Source organism: Myotis nattereri (genome assembly GCF_964212035.1).
Source record: "Myotis nattereri genome assembly, chromosome: 5".
Lineage (NCBI taxonomy): Eukaryota > Metazoa > Chordata > Mammalia > Chiroptera > Vespertilionidae > Myotis > Myotis nattereri.
The window spans coordinates 11863258-11888189 of NC_138080.1; the positions used below are offsets into that span (position 1 = coordinate 11863258).

The following is a 24932-nucleotide window of genomic DNA, read 5'->3' on the forward strand; positions in this document are numbered from 1 at the left end:
GCCGTGGGCAAACTACGGCCCGCGGGCCGGATCCGACCGTTTGAAATGAATAAAACTAAAAAAAAAAAAAAAACCGTACCCTTTTATGTAATGATGTTTACTTTGAATTTATATTAGTTCACACAAACACTCCATCCATGCTTTTGTTCCAGCCCTCCGGTCCAGTTTAAGAACCCATTGTGGCCCTCGAGTCAAAAAGTTTGCCCACCCCTGGTCTAGCCAATGTAATCAGACAAAGAAGAGAAATAATAAATAAAGGCATTGGAGAAAAGACATAAAAGTAACATGAGGGCCCTGGCCTGTGTGCCTCAGTTGGCTGAGCTTTGTCCCATGCATCCAGAGGTCACAGTTTGGATTCCAGGTGAGGGCACATGCTCAAGTTGCTAGCTCAATCCCCAGTAAGGGCAGGGAGGGGGGGATTGCAAAAGGCAGCTGATCCTTGTTTCTCTTTCTCCCTCTCCCATCCTCTCTCTAAAAATACATACATATATATATATATTTTTTTAAAGTAACATTAGGTAATAAATTGAAAACTGTGAGAACCAAGAGTGAGTTCAGTAAGGCAATCTATTATCTATACTAATAAAAGGGTAATATGCTAATTAGACCAGGAGACCTTCTGGACAAAGCCATGGTGGCAGGGTCAAGGCAGAGGTGGTTAGGGGTGATAAGGCCAGGAGGGGAGGGCAGTTGGGGGTGAGAAGGCTGGCAGACAGAGTGGTTAGGGGCGATCAGGCAGGCAGGCAGGTAAGCAGTTCCCCCGAGGGGTCACAGATTGGAGAGGGTGCAGGCTGGGCTGAGGGACACACACCCCTGTGCATGAATTTTGTGCACCGGGCCACTAGTTAATTAATATAAAACTCAAGAGTCAGACAGAAGGTAAACTTCAAAATATAATGGGGAAATTTCCCATTCAAAATAGCAACAAAACATCTGGGGATAAATGTAACAAAAAAAATTCAGAAAAATAGAACAAAGGGCCTGAAAAGAGGGGATATAATATAAAGTTAGGAAGAAAGCCTGATTATCTTAAAAAATATGTTTTTTAATTCAGTATATAAATTTAATATAATGTGGTAAAAATCACATCAGGTTTCTGTAGTTGAAAATAACTTTCATGGAAATTGCAAGTGAGTAATGACAAAATGAAGAAAAGTGAAGATATTAAAAAATTACAGCTCACTGGTTGAGCATTGACCTATGAACTAGGAGGTCAGGGTTCAACTCCTGGTCAGGGTACATGCCTGGGTTGCAAGCTCAATCCCCAGTGTGGGTGTGCAAGAGGCAGCCAATCAATGATTCTCTCTCATCATTGATGTTTCTATCTCTCTCCCCCTCTCTGAAATCAATACAAATATATGTATATTTAAAAAAATTACAGTAACTAAAGTGGCATTGAAATATTGTGACATTAGTAAGGCAGATCAGTGGAACAAAGCAGGAAGCCCAAACACATCCAGACATATATACAAAGTTGAGTATATAAGAACTACTGGTAAGTGAAGAAACATCAATTATTTAGTAATTGCCATTAGGACAACTAGCTAACTATCTGAAAAATTGTTATACCTTACTTCAAGTTATAAATAAAAATTAATTGCCAGATTTAAATATAAACCCAAAAAAGTGTAGAAGAAAATGTAAGTAAATGATAACTTGAAAGGCAAAAAACAAGTCAGAAAACATGAACTGACGTGTGAAATTTAAATTTGGATGTCAAAAAATAAAAGCCATACAAAAATTAGAGACAAACTAGGAAAAAAATGTGTAACAAGTGTCTTTAAAGTGGATACATTTTGATACATAATTTTTATGAATCAATGTTTAAAATATGAATACATTAATAGGAAGTGGGCAAAAAAGGAGGATGCCACTTGTCACCTATAAATTTGGGAAATATCTATAAGAACTATAATACCCAGTGAAGTCAGGGATGTTAAAAAGCAGTATTTCTCATTCATTTTTGGTGGAAATATAAAGAATGAAAGAAACAACATGACCAAATGCTATCAGTGGTTATTTCTAGATAATAAAATTATACATTCTTTCTTTCTTAAAAAAAATGTTTGATCATATATTAGGAATGGAGGAACCAATATGGCAGCATAGGTAAATGCTGGTACTCACCACCTCCCACAATCACAACAACATTATAACTAAAATACAGAACAACAATCATTCAGTACCACCTGAAAGCTGGCTGAATGACGTCCTACAACTAGAGAAGTAAAGAAGAAAGCACATGATGACTAGTAAAGGGCCGGGGCGGGGGGGGGGGGGCATGATAGGCTGTTCCAACACCCATGTGTGGTGTTTTCTTCAATTGGGAGGGATATCTTTGCTGCAGAGGCTTCCCATGAGGAGCAAGGGGTCCCAACCCCACACTAGATCTCCAGCCCAGGGTTCCAGAACTGGAAAGAGAAGTCCCCATAACTTCAAGTGGTAAAAACCAGCAAGGATTGTGGCTGAATGACATGGAGGCTGCTGGAGACCCAGGCAGTTCCTCTTAAAGGGTAGGTACACAAATTTACACAGACTCACTCCCTCTAAGCTCCAGAACTGGGGAAATGGCTTGGGCAGATCTAGGGACATACAGGGAGGAACTGGATTGTCTGGCATCAGAGCAAGAACTTGGGGGTGGTTTTCTACCAGATAGGGGTGCTCACAGGGGTCACTGTTCCTCTGTTGAGATCTCTGTCGCAGAGCTGACTGGCAGCCATATCTGAGTTTCCATCAGCCTGATTCACACTGTTCATTCCACCCTGGTGATTCCCTGAGACTCCACCCCATCCAATTTGTGACTTCTCCCAAGCTGTTTGTAGCTGCTTTTCCATATGAATGGCCTATCCAAGCTCAGGCTTCAGACTTTTCTAAAATCTCTCAAACAAGCAGCAGCTGTTCTCAGCATGCCCCATGCCTACCAATAAGAGGCCCAAGACAGCTTGGCCTCGTCTGGTTACCTCCAAGCCCAATACAAGTAGGAACCATCTGCAGATTGCTCTGTAGTTACTGCCAGGTGGTCCCAGGCAGTGACTGACTTTGCACCTCCCAGAGGCCCCAGAGCTAGGGCACCTGGTGAACAGCTTCAGACCATACCAGATTACAACTCTACGCATCCATAAGTGACACACTCAAGGGGCAGACTCAGTGAGCACCAAAGCCCCACTGAAGCAAGTCCTACTCCATAGAGGCATCTCAGCTCTCCCACTGTAGTTGCAGCCGGGCTTCACATCCAATTGCCCTGAAGGTAAATCCCTCCCAGTGACACCAACAACAATCAAGGCTCAACTACAACAGGACAGTGCACACAGGGATACACCTAGAGTGCCCAGCTCAGGTGACTAGGGAGGCTGAGCCACTGGGCCCTACAGCACACCTACTACACAAGCCCATGCTACCAATTCCAGGAGACATAGCAGCTCAGCCTAATACATAGAAACAAACACAAGGAAGCAGCCAAATTGTGGAGACAAAGAAACATGTCACAAATGAAAGAACAGAAGAAATATCCGGAGCGGGGGGGAATTAAATGAAATGGAAGCAAGCAAATTACTAGACACAGACTTCAAAAAAATGGTTATAATGTTGCTCAAGGATCTTAATGAGAACTTCAAAGGACTTAGTGAAACTTCCAAGGATCTTAGTGAGAATGTCAAAGACATGAAAAAGGACCGGTCAGAAATTAAGCATACACTACCTGAAATAAAGAATAATTTATAGGGGTTCAACAGTAGAGTAGAGGATTCTGAGAATCAAATAAATGATTTGGAATATGAGGAAGCAAAACACACCCAATCAGAAGAGCAAAAAGAAAAAATAATCCAAAAATATGAAGAGAGTGTAAGGTATCTCTGGGACAACTTCAAGCATACCAACATTTGCATTATGGGGTGGCAGAAGGAGAAGAGAAAGAGCAAGATATTTAAAACCAATTTGAAGAAATGACAGAAAAAGTCCCCTACCTGGTGGGAAAAAAATAAAAGACTTACAAGTCCAGGAAGCACAGAAAGTCCCAAACAAGAGGAACCTAAAGAGGCCCATACCAAGACACACCATAATTAAAATGCCAAAGGTTAAAGACAAAGAGAGAATCTTAAATGCAGCAAGGGAAAAGTAGAGGAGGAGGAGGAGGAGGAGGAGGAGGAGGAGGAGGAGGAGGAGGAGAAGAAGAAGAAGAAGAAGAAGAAGAAGAAGAAGAAGAAAAAGAAGAAGAAGGAAGAGAAGAAACATGAACAATAAAATGGCAATAAATACATATCTATCAACAATTGAATCTAAAAATCAAAATAAACTAACAAGGATGCTAATGAACAAAATAAACTGATGAATAAAATAGAACCAGAGGCATGGAAACATGGAGCAGACTAACAAATCTTAGAGGGGAGTGGGTCAGGGGGATTGGAAGTGATTACCCAAAGAACTTACATGCATATATGCATTACCTATGGACACAGACAATAGGGTGGTAAGGTTTGGGGTGGGGCAGGAACCAGGTTGAGGGGGACAGTGGGGAGGAGGGGGACATCTGTAGTACTCTTGACAATAAGGATTTTTTTTTAAATTACTTATTAGTGTAATCTATAGTCAACATGATACTTTGTTGTGTTACCTCTAAAAAAATAAAACTAAACTAATTGGATTAAATTAGTTTCTTATATTTATTTTCCCTAAATTCAGCTTAATCACTGCCTTATAAATATTATATATATAATACCACATATATGTGTGAATACACACACACACACACACACACACACACACACACACAGGAATTTTCTTTGTATGAATAGGATCCTGAGATAAAAAGATCAGACCTACACAGTATACAAAATACTCAAGAATACTAAGTTTTTGCAAATGCTATTTTTTTTAAAAAAATCTTTATTGTTGAAAGTATTACAGTTGCCCCCCCTTTTTTCTCCCCACTTCCCTTCTCCACCCAAATCCCACTCTACCCCAGGCCTTTACCACCCTGTTGTCTGTGCCTATGGGTAATGCATGTATGCATACAAGTTCTTTGGGTAGTCACTTCCAATCCCCCTACCCCCCTTGCCTCTGAGATTTGTTAATCTGTTCCATATGTCCATGCCTCTGGTTTTATTTTATTAATCAGTTTATTTTCTTCATTAGATTCCTTATTTTTTATTTTTATTTTTAGATTTAATTATTTATAGATATGTATTTATTGCCACTTCATTGTCCATTTTTTAAATCTTTTTTTTCTTCTTCTTCTCAAAGAAGACCTTTAATGTTCATGTAATACTGGTTTGGTGGTGATAAACTTCTTTAGCTTTTTCTTGTCTGAGAAGCTCTCTATCTGTCCTTCAGTTCTAAATGAGAGCTTTGCTGGGTAGAGTAGTTGAAGTTCTCACTAAGTTCCCTGAAGTTCTCATTAAGTTCCTTGAGCATCCTTATAACCATTGTTTTGAGCTCTGTATATGGTAGGTAGTTTGCTTGCTTCCATTTCATTTAAGTTTATTTTTCTGGATATTTCTTCTATTCTTTCATTTGTGACATTTCTTTGTCTCCACAATTTGGCTGCTTCCTTGTGTTTGTTTCTATGTATTAGGCTGAGCTGCTATGTCTCCTGGAATTGGTAGCATGGGCTTGTGTAGTAGGTGTCCTGTAGGGCCCAGTGGCTCAGCCTCCCTAGTCACCTGAGCTGGGCACTCTAGATGAATCCTGTGTGCACTGTCCTGTTGTAGTTGAGCCTTGAGTGTTGTTGGTGTCACTGAGAGGGATTAATTACCAGGCCAACTGGCTATGCAGCCCAGCTGTGACTACAGGAGAGTCCCCTATGGTGCAGGACTTGCTTCAGCATGGCTTTGGTGCTCACTGAGTCTGCCCCTTGACTGTGTCACTTGTGGATGTGGTAGGGTTGTAATCTGGTGTGGTCTGAAGCTGATCACCGGGTGCACTGGCTCTAGGGCGTCCTGAGAGGTGCAAAGTCAGCTACTGCCTGTGCCCTGCCTGGGACCACCCGACAGGAGCTGCAGAGTGATCTGCCGATGGCTGCTACTTGTGTTGGGCTTGGAGGTGACCAGGTGAAGCCAAGTTGTGAACAAAGGCAGGCTGCTGCTAGTCCCAGGCCTGGGGCCACTTATCAAGAGGATGGGGCATGCTGAGGCCAGCTGGTGCTTGTTTTGAGAGATTTTAGGAAAGTCTGAAGTCTGAGCCCAGACAGGCCATTCATATGGAACAGCCACTGCAAACAGTTTGGGTGAGGCTGCAAATTGGATGGGGCAGGGAATCTCCAGGGTGGGGAGAACAGTGTGTGCCAGGCTGATGGAGACTCAGATATGGCCACTGCCTGTTGGCACTGTGACGGAGAGGTCTCAGCAAAGGAACAATGAACTCTGCCAGCATTTTTGTCTGGGAGAAAGCTGCCCTCCCCACACACACACACACAAGTTCTTGCCATGATGCCAGACAATTTAGCTCCTCCCCATATGTCCCTGGATCCTTTCAAGCTGCTGCCCCAGCGCTGGAGTTCTGAGGGAGTGAGTCTGCGTAAATCCGTGTGCCAGCCCTTTAAGAGGAAATGCTTGGGACTCCAGCAACTCTCTTGTCACTCAGCCACAATCCCTGCTGGTTTTTACAGCCCTAAGTTACTAAGACTCCTTTTCCCGGCACTGGAACCCTGAGCTGAGGGGTCTGGTGTGGGGCTGGGATCCCTTTATTCTTATGGGGAACCCCCACAGCCAAGATATCCCTTCCAATTAAAACAGAAGCCACATGTTGTGGTCGGACCAGCTCGTTCCCCACCTCCACCCCTCCTACCGGTTCCTGCCAGTCTTAATGTGGCTTCTTCTTTAATTCTCTAGTTATAGAACTTCCGCCCAGCCAGATTGCAGGCAGTTCTGAATGATGTTATTTAGTTGTAATTGTGATGTGGTTGTGGGCGGAGGTGAGTACTGCATTTACCTATGCCATCTTCTATGCAGTTCTTTGCGAATGCTATTCTTAATAAATTTCAAAGCTCCCATAAAACAGTAGATTTAGTTACGTGAATATCACGCTGGAAGATGAAGCCCTGGGACCTCTTCGCTAGATTTCTTTTCGTCGAGTAGCCCTGGAACAGCCGGGGATAATATAACATCAAAAGCAAAAGTAACAAAAGGAAATACAGATAGATCAGACTTCGTCAACATTAAAAACTTTCGTGTATCAAAGGACACTCTCAGGAAAGTGAAACAAGAACCCACAGAATAGGAGAAGGCATTTGCAGATCGTGTATCTGAGAAGGGGCTAGTATCCACAGCACATCAAGAACTCCTACAACTCAACAAGAAACAAACAACTGAATTTTCAAAATTCACAAGGGACTTGAATAGATTTTTTTTCCAAATAAGATATATAATTGCCAACAAGCACATAAAAAGATGCTCAACATCACCACAATGAGATCCACTTCACACTCACTAGGATGGTTATAATTTTTAAAAAGGGAGAGTAACCAGTGTTGTGGAGGATGTGCAGAAATTGGAACCCTTAAACAATGTTGGGGGTATATGTAAAATTGTGGAAAACAGTTTGGCTGGTCCTCAAAAAGCTAAATTTAGAATTGCCATATGATCTAGCAATTCCCTTCCTATATAGCTAAGTGAACTGAAAACATATGTTTAAACAAAACTTTAAAAAGAATGTTAATAGCTAAATATTATTCATATTAGCTAAAGAGTGAAACAAACTAGTGAATGGTAAAGAAATGGCTACATACAAACAATGGCACATTGTTCAGTGATTAAAAAATAAAGAAGGACTGATCGCTACGATGTGAATGAGCCTGAAAACATTACCCTAAATGAAAGAAGCCAGACATAAAGGCCACGCACTGTATGATTCCATTTATTCAAAATGTCCAGAACAGGCAAGTCCATGGAGACAGAAAGGAGATTGGTGGTTGCCAAAGGAGGATGGGGGTAGGGGGTAGGGGGTGAGAGGATAATGGGAAATGATTGCTTACTGGATATGGAGTTTCACTTTGGAGTAATAAAAATATTCTGGAATTAGTCAGTAGTGATGGTTGCACAACATTGTGAATGTACTAGTCACTGAATTGTAGACTAAAATGGTTAAAATAAGAATTTTATGTTATGTAAATTTTACCTCAATTAAAAGAAAGAAAGAAAGAAAGAAAGAAAGAAAGAAAGAAAGAAAGAAAGAAAGAAAGAAAAAGAAAGAAAGAAAGAAAGAAAGAAAGAAAGAAAGAAAGAAAGAAAGGGAAGGAAGGAAGGAAGGAAGGAAGGAAGGAAGGAAGGAAGAAGGAAGGAAGGAAGGAAGGAAGGAAGGAAGGAAGGAAGGAGAAAGAAAGAGAGAGAGAGAGAGAGAGAGAGAGAGAGAGAGAGAGAGAGAAAGAGAGAGAGAGAGAGAGAAAGAAAGAAAGAAAGAAAGAAAGAAAGAAAGAAAGAAAGAAAGAAAGAAAGAAAGAAAGAAAGAAAGAAAAGCCAGGGACAGCATAGCTTTCTTTCAGGGACTTTAGAGGAAATGGGGGCAGGAATCTTAAACATTAAGGCCCAGCCTGACAGCCCCCGGTTAGGTGACTGAGCATAGCGTGATTGTAGAGCCAGGAAGACAAGCTGGGCTTCCTGACTCCTTGCCCAGAGTTTTCTGCCAGAGAGCGGCCTTGGAATCAGACCCCAGGCAAGCTGTCTGTAAGGTCCTGAAAGCAAACCAAGCCACCTTACGACCCGGTGCTTCCCCTGCAAGGCATTCTTGGTGTGCAGCTCTCAGGCTACCCTACCAACCAACCAAGTCCAAGTGTCCATCAGCCCACCTGCCAATCAATGCTGTTATTGATGGCCTCTTAATTATTTGCTTGTTGTTCTTGGTTTACATCAAGTAGAAAAATCACACTGTCATCACATTGCTCTAATCTTAGAAAAGCATGTCATTCATACTCTCAGAGTTGGCCTCTGTCCAGTGATATCTGAAGACATCTCTTGAATTAAAAAAAAAAAAATGATGGACAGAATATTGAAGTTTAGGGCACATTCATAAAGACAGATCAACAGTCCCTTTTATAAATGGCTTCAAAAAGTACATTGCAAAAAAGAAAACAAAAAAGGTAGGTACAGAATTTTTTTTTTTTTTTGCAACAGTGAATTTTTGGAGATAAAATGAGAAAAGAATAGTTGATATAGAGAGCAATTCAGTACCTCACAGTGATTAAGAGGCTCCTTAAGTCACATAGACCTGGGTTCAAATTCTGCCTCTGGCTTTTAATTAGCAAGTTGCTTTATAAGTTTGTTTTTTTTGTTTGTTTTTTACCTTTAGATATTTTTGCAAAATAAGAATAGCAGTAGTACCTACTCAGTATAGTTGTCTTAGCATTAGCAACATAGCACATATAAAGTATTTATCACGGGGCTACCCCTTAGAACAGGGGTCCTCAAACTTTTTCAACAGGGGGCCAGTTCACTGTCCCTCAGACCATTGGAGGGCAGGATTATAGTTTAAAAAAAAAACTATGAACAAATTCCTATGCACACTGCACATATCTTATTTTGAAGTAAAAAAACAAAACGGGAACAAATACAATATTTGTATTCACATGTGGCCCGCGGGCCATAGTTTGAGGACCCCTGCCTTAGAACATATGAAGTTTAATAGAATATGAAATATTTTGCCCACAAAACTAAACTATATCTTTAAATTCACTATATGTGACCTTGGAACTGAACTAAAGAATGATGTGTTGCAAGAACTATGAGACTGAGTCAGGAGGCCTTGGTTCAAATCCTAGTTTGTGTACTTACTAAATAGCAAGGCCTCAGGATCCTCAGTAAATATCACTAAGACTCTGTGTCCTTATTTACAAAGGGAATAATGCCTATATCAGATGGTGCTGGGGCAAGTTTTAAAGTGATATATTCTATACATTCTAAAATACAGGATCTAGATGTAATGCCACATAAATAACAAGGTTTTACTGGTATAGGACTGCAGTGGGACTAGGCAGTGAGGGGCCTCCATTCCAGTCCTGGGACTGTCACCTGAGTTCCATGGGATGAAGTGCTATCTTCGGGACACTTTCTCCACCTCTAGAAATGGGGTGATTAACCAGAAGGCCTCCTTCAAGCTCTCACATTTGGTGGCAGTATACATTGGACTCCATGGCCAGTTCTGACTCTCCCTTCACTCTCAAGGAAGTAGAAAGTGCCACTGACACCAAAGGGTCCACAGGAATACCGGCTGTCTTTTCCAAAGTAGAAAAACGCCTAGCCCTGTCCAGATTTCCATGGGCCAGGAGCTCATGAACTACGCAACATTCAAGAGGTCATGGCCGGATGTTGTCACTCCAAATTCATTGACAGCAATTATCCTCTCCACCTCTGAGCTACAAGGGAAATGATGATCAGCTGGTGGGATTTTCTTCTACTCAAGCCTTAGTCCCCAGGTGGAGGTGGTGGGGTCTATTGCATCCCAAACGTAACCCTTCTTTCTTCCTCCCATAATTCATCGTGGGCCTATTAATTGAGCGACAACTTTCCAATATCAATGACTCATTAAAATTTAACTAATTATAGGAATATTATTCAGCCTTAAAAATGAAATCCTGTCCCATGCTACACGGATGAACATTGAGGACATTATGCTAGTGAACTAAGCGAGTCACAAAAAGATAAACACTGTGTGATTGCAATTATATGCAGTACTTAGTCAAATTCATAGAGACAGAAAGTAGAATGATGGCTGGGAGAGGTGTATACTAACATGCTGTTTAATGGGCAAAGCGTTTCCGTTTTGCAAGATGAAAAAGCTCTGGAGATGAGTTGCACGTCAATATGAATATATTTCACACCACTCAACTGTACACTTAAAAATGATTAAGATGCTAAATTTTATGTTATGTGTATGTCACCACATATAGAGTTTTTTAACTAATTATCTGATTACTTCAATAATCATTTGGGAAATCAAGAGCAACCAATAATTATCAATTATCACCATTTCCTTCTCCTCCCAAGCATCCCTCTCCCTTTGAACCCAGATGGGTCATAGTTTTGGGGGGGATCCTGAGCGCATTTGTTCACATTTGCACCTCCTCTTTTGAAACAATGTGCCCTCTAAAGTATCAAATCAATACTCTTGTTCTAGGCTCCCAGCCAAGTCTCTACCACACATTATGCTAACTAGACGTTCTTTTTGTTGGACAGGCTAGTGCTAGCCTACTATCAAACAAGCATCTCTAGGGACAGCTTGTGAAGCAGTCATTCACAGAAAGTATGGATGCCTTCAATCACTGGGATTTCTCCCTTGCTAAGATTAACACAAGGCAGGAATTTTGAATGAGACAGAGGAAGGCAAAGGGGGAAGGGAGTGATTTCAGAATTTGTTCCTTTGGGAGGAAGAAAGATCTAGAAAAAGCATCATGATCAGGGTGGGGTAGGGGTAGCATTGAACAGTACGAGGGCAGCAGAGTCACGGGGCAGCCAGTGTTGGGAGATAATATGGGGAGAGGGGATGGGGACACAGAATGGAAAGGAATATAAGAAAGCATTTTACAGAGCTGGTGATTTTGTCAAGTTCAGCAGTACTCTTGGGTAGTTCACAGACTGGCACCTGCCCTGGAAAGTGGAGAATCACTCCCCTGCTACTCTAGTCTACGCAGGTTGTTTGCTGCTGGGAGAAGGGCCTGGGAGCTCCTTTGGACGGGATGCTCATAAGCTAATTTCCTTGGTGGAATAGCTGGTCCTGGCTAAGCTGAATGATGCAATGGAGGGCATTCCTAAGAGGAAGGAGGAGGCTGAGGGACCCCAGGGCACTGGCAAGGGAGACTTGGCCAGCATGCTGACCTTCTGCTCTCTGTCCCCAGGGGCTCGAGTCCTTCACAGGTGGTCATCAACCTAACCTCACTGTAGCCCAAGGTGGGCTTCCCCAAGGACAAAAAGAAAAAAGACAGTAATGAGATAGAAGCTTTTCTTATTCGCAGTCACAACACTGGCTCTTGCCCTTCGCCAAAGCCTAGCAGCCCAGCCCTAGCCACGCCCAGTGCTTCCTAGCGCTGACCTGCTCAGACGCTTTTCCTGGTCTCCCAGGAGCCGTGCTGCATCTGGGCTAAGGAAGCCCGTTCCCTCCCTTCCCAAAGCCTTGCTAAAGGAATAGGAGAACCCCTAGTGCAAAGGTGGACAAAGCCATTTCTGTGACCAGGCATTAAGAACACCCACAAAGATTCAGGGAGGAGGAGGCGGGTGAATCGGGGCCTCAATCCGCACGCTCAGTTCCCCACCTCTCTGTGCTAGGGCTCCAGATAGGCAGGCACTGAGGTGCTGGTCATCACCTGCTCATTAGCTGGAAACTAAGTAATGGCCACTTGTTCAGTCAAAATGGCGGGTCCAACTACACTTTTGGAAATCACCACACACACACACACACACACACACACACACACACACACCTTTGTTCTCTTGTATAAACGTGAAATATTCAAACACTGTAAGTACTGATCCTAGTAAATACTCCCGGTCATGAATGAAACAAATCCCATAGGAACAACCCTTATGTGATAAGGCAAGATTGAAAAATGAAAATTAAAAAAATAAAATAAAATTCAGAAAAGGCTGCAGAAGACCAAGCCAGAATCACCCCCTGGTACAAAAGTGGGTTTGCAGAGGCTAAAACTGCCTGGAGTTTGGCTGGGTATTTTCTCTTCAAATCTCTCTCTTTCATATAACCTAGGCTTACAATTTAGAACTTCAGTTAAATTTGGAGCGTGTTCAGACTCATAGCTCTGATGATCAAATATCTAAGATTCTAAATGAACAGAACAAGAGATGTTATTCAACCCAGTGAAACTTTGCCTTTCAAAATTTAATTTTAATTCACTGACATCATTATCAAGATGGCCACTTTTAATCTCCATCCCCTGAACTGCTATTTAAAAAAAAAAATGATCTCTTCCTTATCTCAAGGCATTTTTCTCCTCTCTTTAGGTCATTAGGATCACCAGCAAGCACAATGTGTTGAAGGCAAGAATACTCACAGAACCATGATGCTATATGATCATGGTTTGCCCCCACCCATTGTATTCACATAGGGAAGTATTTCACACTCACTCAGCTTTCACTATTAGAAACTTTACTTCAGCCCTGGCTGGTGTGGTCAGTTGGTTGGGTGGTGTCTCATTCACCAAAAGGTTTCAGGTTGATTCCCAGTCAGAGCACATGCCCAGATTTGGGCTGATCTCCAGTAGGGGGCGTGCAGGAGGCAATCAATGTTTTGCTCCTATTGATGTTTCTCTCTCTCTCTCTCTCTCTCTCTCTCTCTCTCTCTCTCTCTCTCACACACACACACACACACACACACACACACAATCAATATCTTTTTTTTAAGAAAAACTTTACTTCAATTGTCAAAGTTTGTGTAATGACTTGGTAAAAAGTGAGTTTTTTGGATTAAGTTCTTCTGGTTGACTCACAGTGAAATAAGGATATCAAGTACTCCCCTATAGGAATAGATCAGAGGACAGGGCTGTGGAAAGAGGAATCAATTAAGTAATTAGTTGCCCTATCTTTTTAAAATGACAGCAAATGGTTTCTCTTTTCTAGAATTGGCCCTATAAAAGTGAAGAGCTAAAAAAAAAAACTTAAAGGAGCAGATAATAATTTAAATAACATTCTCTAACTTTGACAGTATTTAAATGTGAAAGTACTCATTAAAGTTGGGTACATGTTGTTTTACTAAATTGTAAAAAATTCAATATAGTTATAGAATTTCAAATGCAACATTATGCACTCAGACTATAATAAAAGTGAAGGGCTGCCACACTCCATGCTACATCAGGAAACAGTAACATATTTGGGCCATTATCACCAACTGTTAATTGTTTTCTGATGTGTTCATTGTCAGCACACACCCTGAATGTTGAGCCAAAGAAATGACTGTGGAATCATTCAGTGAATATGCAGAGACCACCCCCAACTACTTAGAAGCCCTTAGGAAAAAATTGCCTTGAACTTTTTATATAGCTAACCTTCCCCCAGCCCCACAAGGCAAAGTACATAATAGATATTCAATAATCAATCATTGACTCATTTCTCGTCTTCACCAATGGGCCTGGGAGAGAAACAGCAAACAAGTGTTAAAACATTTCACACTGTAATTCATCAGTTGAGAAATTACAGTTTGTGTGTATGTGTGTTGGGGGGGGGGCAGAGCGGCTGCACAAGTATGAGGGTCACACTGATTAAAAAAAACAAACTGGTGTGAGAAGATGACTTCACTTAAAATACAAACTGTTCATTTTGCCAGAGGTGACAAACATTTTCTAAATCAAGGTTTACTATATTGGTTCTCTTTGTTTCCCCATTAACACAGTATAGGGGGTCCAATCCATCTTTGACAATCTATTCAAAATGTGAAGGTGTTTTTCCCTTTTCTTCTCACCCTTTGAACATAATGCACTTGGTCCCCATCTCCAAAGCGCCTCCCAAATAGGGCGGGGGGCGGGGGGCGGGGGGGGGGCTCTGGGACGCCCTTGCTGGGAGACTTAGCGGAACTTTGCTCTGCAGATGGGCTATTTAGGAGCGGCAGGGTTTCCTCGGGTGACTCCATCGCCTCCCTGGTTCTTCTCACTTTGCGAACAGGAATCAGGGTGACGAGATTCTCCGAGGCGGTGCGGGAGCCGCTGACCATGGTCCTGGCCTCCAGCTCCGGGCGCGAGCGCGAGAAGGTGCGGTGGAGAGCGCGCTGGGCGCGGGCGGGAGCAGCGGTCTGAGCCCCCGCCCGCCCCTCCCGACCCCCGGGGAGCCCGCGGGCCTTTACCCGAAGCCGCCACCGCACGCTCCGAGCTGCATCGGAAAAGGGTGGGACGCCAGGCCACAGCTGCAGCAGGGAGCCGCCCGGGAGGGTGTAAGAAGAATGGAACCGCCGCCCATCCCCGCACCCCACCCCGCGATCCCCCAGCCGGAGATCGGCCCATCCTCCCCCCTCCACCTCCCAGACCCAGATAAGCACCGGCAGCCTTTGTGGGCGCATCGCCCACCGCCCACCGCCCAGCCGGAGCCTCTCCGCACCCTTCGAGAAGGGTAGTGTAGGGTGGGGTGCTGGCACAGATCCGGGGAGGGGCAGGACGGTGGGCACTCTGGGAGGCGAGGGAGGGGCGATCCCCGAGCCCCGTCCTCCTTCTCCGGCCTCCCCTCCCCCATACCCACCTGGTCGTAGACGTTCTGCAGGGCTTCCTTGCCCGAGGCCCGCCGGATCGCCACCTTCCGGCCCGATTCAACAGATGGCTCCCCGCCGGCACGCCGGCCCTGCCGGGAGTACGGCGGCTGCGGGTCCGGGCCCAAGTGGGCGACGTCCCGCTGCTGAGCCACCACCTGCCCCGAGCCCCTGCCCACCGACAGCGAGTCGAAGTCGATGGTCTTATTCTCCGAGGACCCTTCCACCGGGCAGAACATGCCACAGAATTTCTGCCGGGGCTTGGGGCTTCCTGAACCCAGATTCTTAAAAAAGGCAGGGACCTCTTCGTCCTCTGCCGCCTTCCCGGACTGCTTCCTCTCGGCCATGGTGCGGGGCTCGGGGAGGGTCCCTCCGTCTGTCCGCCCGTCTGCGGTCCCTAGGTCCGCCTCCCTGAGCACAGCCCCCGGCTGCCGCCGCCACCGCCGCGCTCTGCCTACCGCAAGGTGCACAGAAAGGAAGGAGGGCTGGCGAGCGGGCGACCCTCCCTCCGGCCCCTCCTCCTGACCCGCTAGCTCCCCCTGCCCACGCCCCCGCCGCCGCGGGAGCTCCCGCGAGCTGCAAAGTTGGGTTTGGCTGGGCGGCCGCTGCGGCAGCGGGAAGGAGAGGCTGCCAGTTCCCGGCAGCGGCGGGCGGAGGGAGGCGGGGCGGGGCGGGGCGGGGCGCCGGGGTGGGAGCTGCAGAGGGAGGCGGAGAGGGAGGGCCGCGCTGCCCAGAGCCCCGCGCTCCGGAAGTGAAGCAGCCAGATCACGGGCTAATGGATGCGGAGCGGAGGGCCCGCTGACCGCTCTCGGCTCCCGGGTGAGTAGGGGCAGGCGCGCGGGGACGAAGATCAGAGGGCGCAGGCCCTGGCCAACGCGCCCTCCGCCTCCACCTGCCCGGCCCGGCGCCTCCCGCGACCGCATTTCGGAGGTGGGCCAGGGGCGAGGACCACGGCGGGGAGGGCCCCTGCCCCCTCACCCGGGGGTGAGCTGATGGTGCGAAAAGGGTGGCGAACTGGCTGGCGCCAGGACGCCCGGGGAGAGAGGAAGGGGCCTCATTGAGGATGGAGAAGGGATGACGCAGGCCCCGCAGAGGTTGGGGCTGTGCGACGCCTGGGCCCCCAGAGCTTCAGTCCACCCACAGGCTTTGGGAGCAGAGATGGAAACGAGAGGGTTCCCACTTAGTTCATCCACTGAGGTGTGGGAGGGGGGGCGGGGGGGCGCACAGCGTGGCCGAGAGAAATGCCGAGGCACGTAGCAAATGATGGGGGGCGGGGAGGGTGGTACAAAGAGAGACATACATCTGCGGGCCCCTGGGAGTGTAACCAAGAATGCAGTCTGCAAATTCCAGCCCAGCACAACAACTGATATATAGTGAGCGAGGGTGCAGGCAGTGCGGGGGAGGGGGAGGGGGCGCCACGTACCGCTAACTGCGCCGCAAAAAAAAGGGCGCAGAGGAGTGTTTTGAACGGGTATGAAAAGGCGCAAATTGTAGCCCAATCCCTAAAGCACCAGACCTTCCCGGTCCGGTACCCTCACCCACCCCTGTTGCGCACTGCGCCAGAGCCGCGTGCTGGAGACCTAAGTGCGGGGCGCGTGCCCAGAGTGGGGTAGGAGATGGGGGGCTGTGATGAGTGCATTGTGTGTGGCGAAGCAGGCTAACGATGTGTGGGGATTTGTGCCACTAACACGGTCCCGGGTGGATTCTCACTCGCATCCCCATGTCTTTCCCTGTATCAATACCAGTTCCTCCATCTAGTAGATTACAGCCCCGCCCCTCTCTACGCTGTCAAAATTGTGCAGAGATGTTGCCCATCCTTTGGCGCCTCAAGAGGGAGGTCTGGGCATGCTCGGTAATTAGGATGGGTTTGGGTTAAAAGAGGCTCTTTGCTGCAGGGTCATCACGCTGGACAGAGGGACCAGGGATTCTGTCCCATCTCAGCCCTTGCCCCTGGAAGGATTAAATGGGGATACTCCCACCCCACCCCCCAGTTGGGAAAGGAGTTAAATTTGGAGGACTGCCAGTTACAGTTTTAGGTTGAGCCCATCATGATGGGGGTAGGGAGAGGAGTCTTCTGCTGAGAAGGGGAGGAAGAGGAAAGAGGAATACTGTGAGGACTGAGAGACCCAGAAGCCGGCATTCGGACTTCAAACCGGATGTGCTTTCCATTTGAATAAAGTGCTTCCACAAGAATGGCATCATTTCCTACTCACCGCAGCCCCGGAAGATGAGTGTGATGAATGCACTGAGTGCTTTACCATCACTGTTTTCCAGGGTAGGAGACCGCGATTTAGAGAGATTGCCCAGAGTGACTATCTAATTCAATGATCCAACAAGCCCAGTGGGGATCTTCCACCTGAAAGTCTGGTTCCTTTTCCAACTAATTCTATCTTTATGTTAGAATATACAAGATTTCCCCTTTTCTTCATAACCAAATATTTCAATCCGTGTAGCGAGGACCATGGTTCAGTTGCCATCTTTGTATTTGAAGGTTGCCTTGCAGGGAGAGATTGCCTGAAGGTCGCCTTTGGAGGAAGAAGCCACCCAGAGTATCGTAACCTCAGCAAGGCAGTTACTACATACACCGTGAAGATATTTCTTCCTGGGCATTGGATGCCTTTTTATATCTCATGTGTCCTTGAAGTATCACAATGAAGAGGAAGTCACCCTCATACATTAGCAGGGCCTAGAGAAGTCACTGGACTCAGATCCCTGGGGTTGCTGGGCCAGGGTATGATCCTTCTCTTTGTCCTCCTTGCCCTGGGGCAGGCACCATGCCTTCCGAGCCATCCAGAAGGGACTGGGGAAAGGTGCCCGCAGCAGGAGCAGCTGCCTCGATGGTGACAAGTTGGCATCTGTGGCATATAAAGCCCTCGAGGCGTGATAGAGGTTTTCAGGCCTGGGGAGGAGTGGTCAGGGCCCCAACACCCACCCCGCAGCAGTAAGGTGAGATGGTGGGCACTCTTCCCCTTTCACATTACCCATTCTCCACTGGTTCTCCATATCCTTCCTCTCTTTTACTTTTTCTTCAAATGACCCCCATTCAAGTTCAAATGCTATGAAGAAAGTGTCATGTTAGTAACTTAACATCCATAGCAAAGGAACACCTCCTTTTGCATTTGCAAAGCCTGCCCAGACATAACAAAAGAGAATGAATTCATAATTCCAGGTTTAACTTATTCGGCCCTGAGATTTTTTTTGAAATATATTTTTATTGACTTCAGAGAAAGGAAGGGGGAGGGAGAGAGAGATAGAAGCATCAATGATGAGTGAGAATCATTGATAGGCTGCCTCCTGCACAGCCCCCGCTGGGGATCGAACCTGCAACCCAGGCATGTGCCCTAACCGGGAATCAAACCATGACCTCCTGGTTCATAGGTCGACACTCAATCACAGAGCCACACTGGCCAAGCTCGGCCCTGAGATTTTTAAAAATTATTAGGCCTATATTAAATTGTTATGTCTATATTATCATATTAAAGTGTATTATATGCTATATTGTTATACTGATATTGGTTTTAAATGTTAGAGTGACTTCTAATTGTATTTTTTAATCAAAGAAGTGAAGTAACTATATTGTTTAGTAGATTTAATTACATTGTAAAGGATTGTCATATTTTTAGTAAGTGCATTAACAGTCTTGATTATTGGATATTATCGAGCAAAGAAAACACATCATTATTATTTATGTGTAACAGGACCGCTTGGCTTGGCTGGAGCTAAGAAGGACCCAGACATGAACATTGTGTAGAGTTGGGTGACATCTACCTGTGCTAGAAGCTGAATAAACAAGCTTCGTGACTCTCACAGAACATTCTGGAATGTAAAAACAGGTATCTGGCCATCTCCTGACTTCATTCTTCACGGGGGAAGGATCTTGAGTCCTGGCCACAACTGGGCTCAGACATTAATTGACATGTCTGATGAGTGAATGGCGGAGAAGCCAGATTGCAGAAGGGTCCCCAAGAGGGAGAAAAAGTCACTATCAGCAGAGATCTGACCGTGGGGTAGACACAAATGCAATGTTGGGTAGAGCCCCGTCTGCCCTCACTTCTGTCCCTAATGAGTGTGGGTGCTTCCTGGGAAGGAGAGGGCTGTGTGGTAACTGACCATTGTTTCACCAGGAGTCCAGGCCCTCTGCTGTGCGACGTCCCTCCAGGAGTCCTGGGTGCCGCGTGGAGGCGTTCCCACACTGACTAGAGAGAGGTGAGGCCTCAGAGACCCGGAGAGTGTGAAGCAGCTCTCGCGCGTGCCTCCGTTGGTCAGAGAAGGGTCAGCACCACCACAGTCTGCTAGCATCTGGAGAGACACCGCAGCCGGGAACTACAGAGCCACTGACAGTGGCGCTGTCCTAACTGAGACACTAACCACCCACCTTGGGTCAGGTCTAGAGCTATAACGGAAGTGCTGAGTTCCTGCCACCAGCAGGAACTGGGCAAGGAAGGGTTACTGGTCCAGAAGACTTCGGGCAGCTGTTGGAGGGACCTGACCGGAAACCCCTTCCCTGGTGGGTTGTGGGTTCGGGAGTTTATCCAGGATACTTGAAATCCTAAGGGAGTGCCTACCTGCACTGCAAATTCATTGTGTCCTAGAGTTAGAGCCAATAGATACTCGTGAGGATGGCGCTGGCGCTGTTGGAGGACTGGTGCCGGCTGATGAGTGTGGATGATCAGAAATCCCTGATGGTGATGGGGATCCCAGTGGAGTGTGAGGAGGCTGAGATCCAGGAGGTTCTCCAGGAGACGTTAAAGTCTCTGGGCAGGTACCGGCTGCTCGGCAAGATATTCAGGAAGCAGGAGAATGCCAGCGCCGTCTTATTGGAGCTCCTGGGGGACACTGATGTCTCGGAGATCCCCAGTGAGGTTCAGGGGAGGGGGGGCGTCTGGAAAGTGGTCTTTAAGACCCCTAACCAGGACGCTGAATTTCTTGAAAGGCTGCACCTCTTTCTAGAAAAAGAGGGGCAGACAGTCTCGGGTATGTTCCGAGCCCTTGGGCATGAGGGCGTGTCGCCAGCCGCAGTGCCCTGCGTGTCGCCGGAGTTGTTGGCCCAGGTGGTGGGGCAGGCAGTAGCACATGCCCCGCAGCCCCTGCTGCCCATGCGATACCGGAAACTGCGGGTGTTCTCGGGCAGTGCTGTGCCCGCCCCAGAGGAGGAGCCCTTTGAAATCTGGTTAGAACAGGCCACCGAGATCGTCAAAGAGTGGCCGGTAGCAGAGGCAGAAAAGAAAAGGTGGCTGATGGAAAGCCTGCGCGGCCCCGCCCTGGACCTCCTGCGCATAGTGCAGGCAGACAATCCTTCTGTGAGTGTGGACGAGTGTCTGGAGGCATTCAAGCAAGTGTTTGGGAGCCTGGAGAGCCGCCGGACCTCCCAGGTGAGATACCTGAAGACCTATCAGGAGGAAGGCGAGAAGATCTCCGCCTACGTGCTGCGGCTGGAGACGCTGCTCCGCAAGGCTGTGGAGAAACGCGCCATCCCCAGGAATATCGCAGACCAGGTCCGCCTGGAGCAGGTGCTGGCCGGGGCGAGCCTCAGTGAGACCCTGTGGTGCAGGCTTAGGGAGCTGAAAGACCAGGGGCCGGCCCCCGGCTTCCTTGAGTTAATGAAGGTGATCCGGGAAGAGGAGGAGGAAGAGGCCGCTTTTGAAAATGAGAATACTGACGAGTCAGATGAAGGTGATGGCTATGGCCACTGGCATAAGGAGATTGATAACTAAAAGCTAAGTCAGAGTGAGCCTGCAGCCCGTGGGCCGGGGGACTTCGCTTTACCAGGCTAAGACCTTTTCCATGGTCTTTTCTTTAGTGACTGCGATTAAAACCAAGGCATTCAAGCCAAGTCTTGATTCTTTCTGAGAAAAAAATTATCTGAGAGTTTCTTGGACCTTAGCATAGATTACCAATAAACAAAATATTAAATTCCAAATGTGATATAGTAACCTAAAGGAAATGTCACGTTTCCTGTAAATATCCCCAAGAGACAAAGTTTGCCCATACCATAGAAAGCAGAATTGACATGAGAAAAAAGTATCCTTTGTAACCTACCTGAAAACCTAGGCTTTTTTTTTTTTTTACCTGTTGGGTGATTTTCTTTATCGAATCAGCAAATTCCATGTCCCTGAAGCAGTGAGAGGCTCTGTTCAAGGAGGTAACAGTCCTAAGGGCACAGCCGTGCTCTCAGAGAACGACAGGCTCAACAGGACAGGCCCCCCGTGTGGAAGCTGAACAACCTCATGTGTAAATAAGTTCATGACGCCAGTAGCAGTGCAGTTGCCAAATGAACACGACCATCTCCACCCTCAGGATTCTCTCCTTTCTTGGGAAGCACTCCTCCTACCTCTCTGCCAGGTGTCCAGACACTGTGTTGGGCCCCGAAGACACAACACTCTGCCTGATCCCTGCTTTCAAGAGGTTCGCAGCGTGAGAGCGCCCTCAGGAAAGGGCGATGTTGCAGGAGAGCATGCTGGAGTAGCGAGCAGGCCTCTCTGGCTAGAGAAGATTTTTAGTGCCGACAGAAGGCAAAGGGGAAAGGAACGCACACTTATGAGGGCCTACGTGCCAGGTGTTGTGTGCATGTTGCAGTTAATGTGTGCAGCAACCCAGTGCTCCGAGATGGTAAGCCGTCTCCTCCATATCAAATAGCTAACAAGTGGTGGAGCCGAGGCAGGAATTGAGAACTCTCTGAAGCTCCATATTTACAATGGATTTCAAACCCTTTAAATCTCTAATAAATAGTGGGCAGATGCAAGTGTGTTGATATCCACATTTTAGCACCTAGGCATTCAGCAACAGGCTCACTTTTGTTTTCAGGCGTTGGAAAAAAGGTTCCCTTGCATTATCTGAGCATGTAGCTGAACTTTGCTCTCTTTTTTCCTTGTTTATTGAATTTATTGGGGTAACTGGTTAACAAAAGTATACAGGTTTCAGGCGCACAATTCCACAACACATCATCTGCGCACTGTATTGTGTTTACCACCCCAAGTCTTCATCCATCAACAGTTGTCTTCCCTATACCCTCCTACAGCTCTCCCTACCACCCAACTCTTCTTAATGTTCATAGATTAAGGGACCTGTAGCTTCTCATGAGTATTTAAATCAAGCCCATGCATGCCCTTGATGTCGAGTATGCTAGTAGAGCGATGATCACCATTCTGTGAAATGCTAGTTGATGTGGCACAGCATGGTAGCTCTGTGCCATGGTAGCTCTGTTGCTGAAATCCTCTGAACATCAGTTTCCTCATCAGAAAAATGAGAAGGTAATGGAATATGGCTGTTATGTTAAGATCAAATGACATAATGCCTTTTAAGCACTTAGCATGATGTCTGGAGGATAGAAAGCCCTCAATATATGGAGACATTATTATCTTCATGATGCTTTTCTGCTCAATGCATGCTCTCTTTATTGTTCTAACAGTTGTGCCACAACAAGTAAATATGTAACCTGTGAGTCAAGTTGTGATGACATTGCATTAGAAGCCCTTTTAGCTCTTATGGTAAGTGTGAGTGCTTCGTGTCTGTTACTCTGTGGAAAGTATTCTAGCCAATTAGACTATTCCTAGTGATTTGACTTTGAAACAACATTATAATTTCTGATTGTGGATCATTTTAACTGAAGAATATCTTGCGATTGTAAGAAAAGAATTTTTTTTAAAAAGGGGATCATGTGTGATCATTTGCCTAAGTTACATTTTTCAATACTGTTCGACCACAGTGGCACGATATCACCCAGTGCATCCTGATTTCATGTTTTGTACTCATGAAAATGCCCTCACTGTTTTTATTTATTGACAATATGTGAAGTAAACTATTATAAATGTGAAGTTATAAAATAAATACATACTAATAAAACTCTAAGTTTTTTCTGTTTCATGCAGCGTGGTTTTGTATAAACTATTACTTGAAGGAGTTTTACTAGTATTGGTAAAAGAAAAATTTTGGTAGGTAAGATTAGAAAATCACTCCAAAGCCAAATGGTCTTGAACTCTTCTAGACATACAATCCTGAGAACAAAACACTGGGACATGAATACTTGGGCTTTGTCTCCAGGGATGAGAGGGCTCAGTCCACCCATCACTGATTTCTCTTTAAAATACAAAAAGTGACAGATGGAGACCAGGTCCCTCAGAGACCTTCGACTCATTTGCTCAGACAAGTAACTGCAGACAATTCAGCAGCCTCTATTCTGCCAACAGTAAAATGACCGAACGCTGAAATATTGTATTTCTTGGATGAAGTCATTTTCTACTATATATACTAGTATGTGCAGGGTGAAAATTTTCTCTCGGCTTTGGTCCTCTTGAATTGTTTCTCTTCCTTTTTTTCTACAGTGCAATGGGGGAGCGTTCCTCATTGGGCTGTACACGGTAAAGACGGACCCGTTACAAGGCGGGTGTCCTGAGGCTTACCCAACACCCTCTCCCAATGGTTTCAGCAAAAACCTCCTAGGAGACTGGTCTTACCTTGTACTAAATATCTCCAGTGCTGACCCTCAGAGACGGAGGCCTCCAAGATTACATAGCCCACTGCTGCGATAGCTTTTCACCAGGGCCATCAGCCTCTTCAGGCCTCAGGTGTCACCTGACATCTCTGCCTGTATCAGCCAGTCCTGCCAAGCCTCTCATCCTGTTTTCTTTTGCTGTCCATCCTCAAGGCAAGACTCTCTGATCATCAGTTCTCGTCTTTACTGTCATGTCCGTGCTACCCTGTGCTTCCCAGTGCTGGCCTTTAAGACCCTCTAACACGCCTACCAGATATTCAGTCCTAAACAAATCTGCCTATATTGCCAGCGTCCTTGCAGAATGCCCTGTCCTCATATTCCTTAATTGACCACTGGTCCTTGTGTTGGTCTGTTGCCCTCAAGTCCCTTGAATGGAAGCTGCCCAGTCTCGCCCCCTCAGGAGAGATGGGGAGTGATGGTAGCATTTCTTTTAGCTCATCATCATCACCTGCCCATTTGCAACACATTTGCTCCCTCCTGGCATATGCTCACCAACTCTGCCCCACCACCCACTGTAGACCAGTCCCGACAAGTCGTAAAAGAGGGGCCAAAGAAGCCAAAGAGGGGCCCACTTAGGACTGAATCTGGCTGGGGTCATCTAAAGCAACAAAAAGTAGGAAGAAAAAGATAGTGAGGGTAAACCACGTTCAAGAGAGTTCTGCAAGTCAAGACTCGGAAAGCATAGTTTTGAAGGGGTGGAACCTGAAATGAAGCACAAAAGTGAAGTAAGAGGATCTGAGACAATTGTCAGATGCCCTAGAGGTTTGTTTTTGTTGACCACCAGCATAATCTTTGGATAGTCTCCCTCCCCTTCTTGTCTGGGTGGGCCAGGAACTCCTTGAGTTTGCCCAGGGAGAAGCTGGTTGAGAAGCAGAAGATAGTGCCTGTAGATGGACTTCTCAGAAGCTAGCTTTCCACTGTAGTGGGCCCTGGAGTAGTCCCTGGCCCAGAGCTGCATTACACAACTCCCAGATGTACCCAAATGGTTCTTGGCATCCCAAATGGACACTTTCTTAAAAACTAGAGTAACTCCAGAAGTGTATGTCAAAAATCAATTCATCAGAAGAAAAAAAGGTGTCGCATTTCAGTCTGTCAGGACACCAGCTGGAGCTGCCCATCTCATCGTCTGGGCTGTTTGAAGCAGCAGCTGAGACTTTCCCAATCTGCCCCACCTCCCACCCTTGAAGGGAAAAGTCACGAAAGGGAGGAGTTACCTACACTGGGTGGTGGTGCTGAGGCTGAGAGCCACTGCAGGAAGTCCCCAGGGAAGGCAGGGGAA

General features: G+C 46.3%; 2 protein-coding genes across 3 annotated transcripts in view; one reads left to right on the top strand and one right to left on the bottom strand.

The window, feature by feature from the left end:
* Nucleotides 1-15736, bottom strand: part of DPYSL2 (dihydropyrimidinase like 2) — a 105664-nt gene extending 89928 nt beyond the window's left edge. The window contains exon 1 of the mRNA XM_081093345.1: nt 15156-15736. Coding sequence (XP_080949471.1) covers nt 15156-15509 — 354 coding nt within the window. The 5' untranslated portion in view covers nt 15510-15736. The remainder of the gene's footprint in view (nt 1-15155) is intronic.
* Nucleotides 15737-15829: 93 nt separating this feature from the next.
* Nucleotides 15830-23023, top strand: PNMA2 (PNMA family member 2). Of its 2 annotated transcripts, none has more exons than XM_081093347.1 (3): nt 15830-15981; nt 18861-18995; nt 19287-23023. In XM_081093347.1, the coding sequence occupies exon 3, from the start codon at nt 19782-19784 to the stop codon at nt 20874-20876; it is 1095 nt and encodes a 364-aa protein (XP_080949473.1). In that variant the 5' UTR covers nt 15830-15981; nt 18861-18995; nt 19287-19781; the 3' UTR covers nt 20877-23023. The 2 variants fall into 2 exon arrangements, with proteins under 2 accessions (XP_080949473.1, XP_080949474.1); XM_081093348.1 differs by having other exon boundaries at nt 15925-16092.
* The last annotated feature ends 1909 nt before the right edge of the window (nt 23024-24932 follow it).

Excerpts from the sequence above, each read along its gene's own strand:
- PNMA2 (XM_081093347.1), top strand. The coding sequence starts at position 19,782 with ATGGCGCTGGCGCTGTTGGAGGACTGGTGCCGGCTGATGAGTGTGGAT.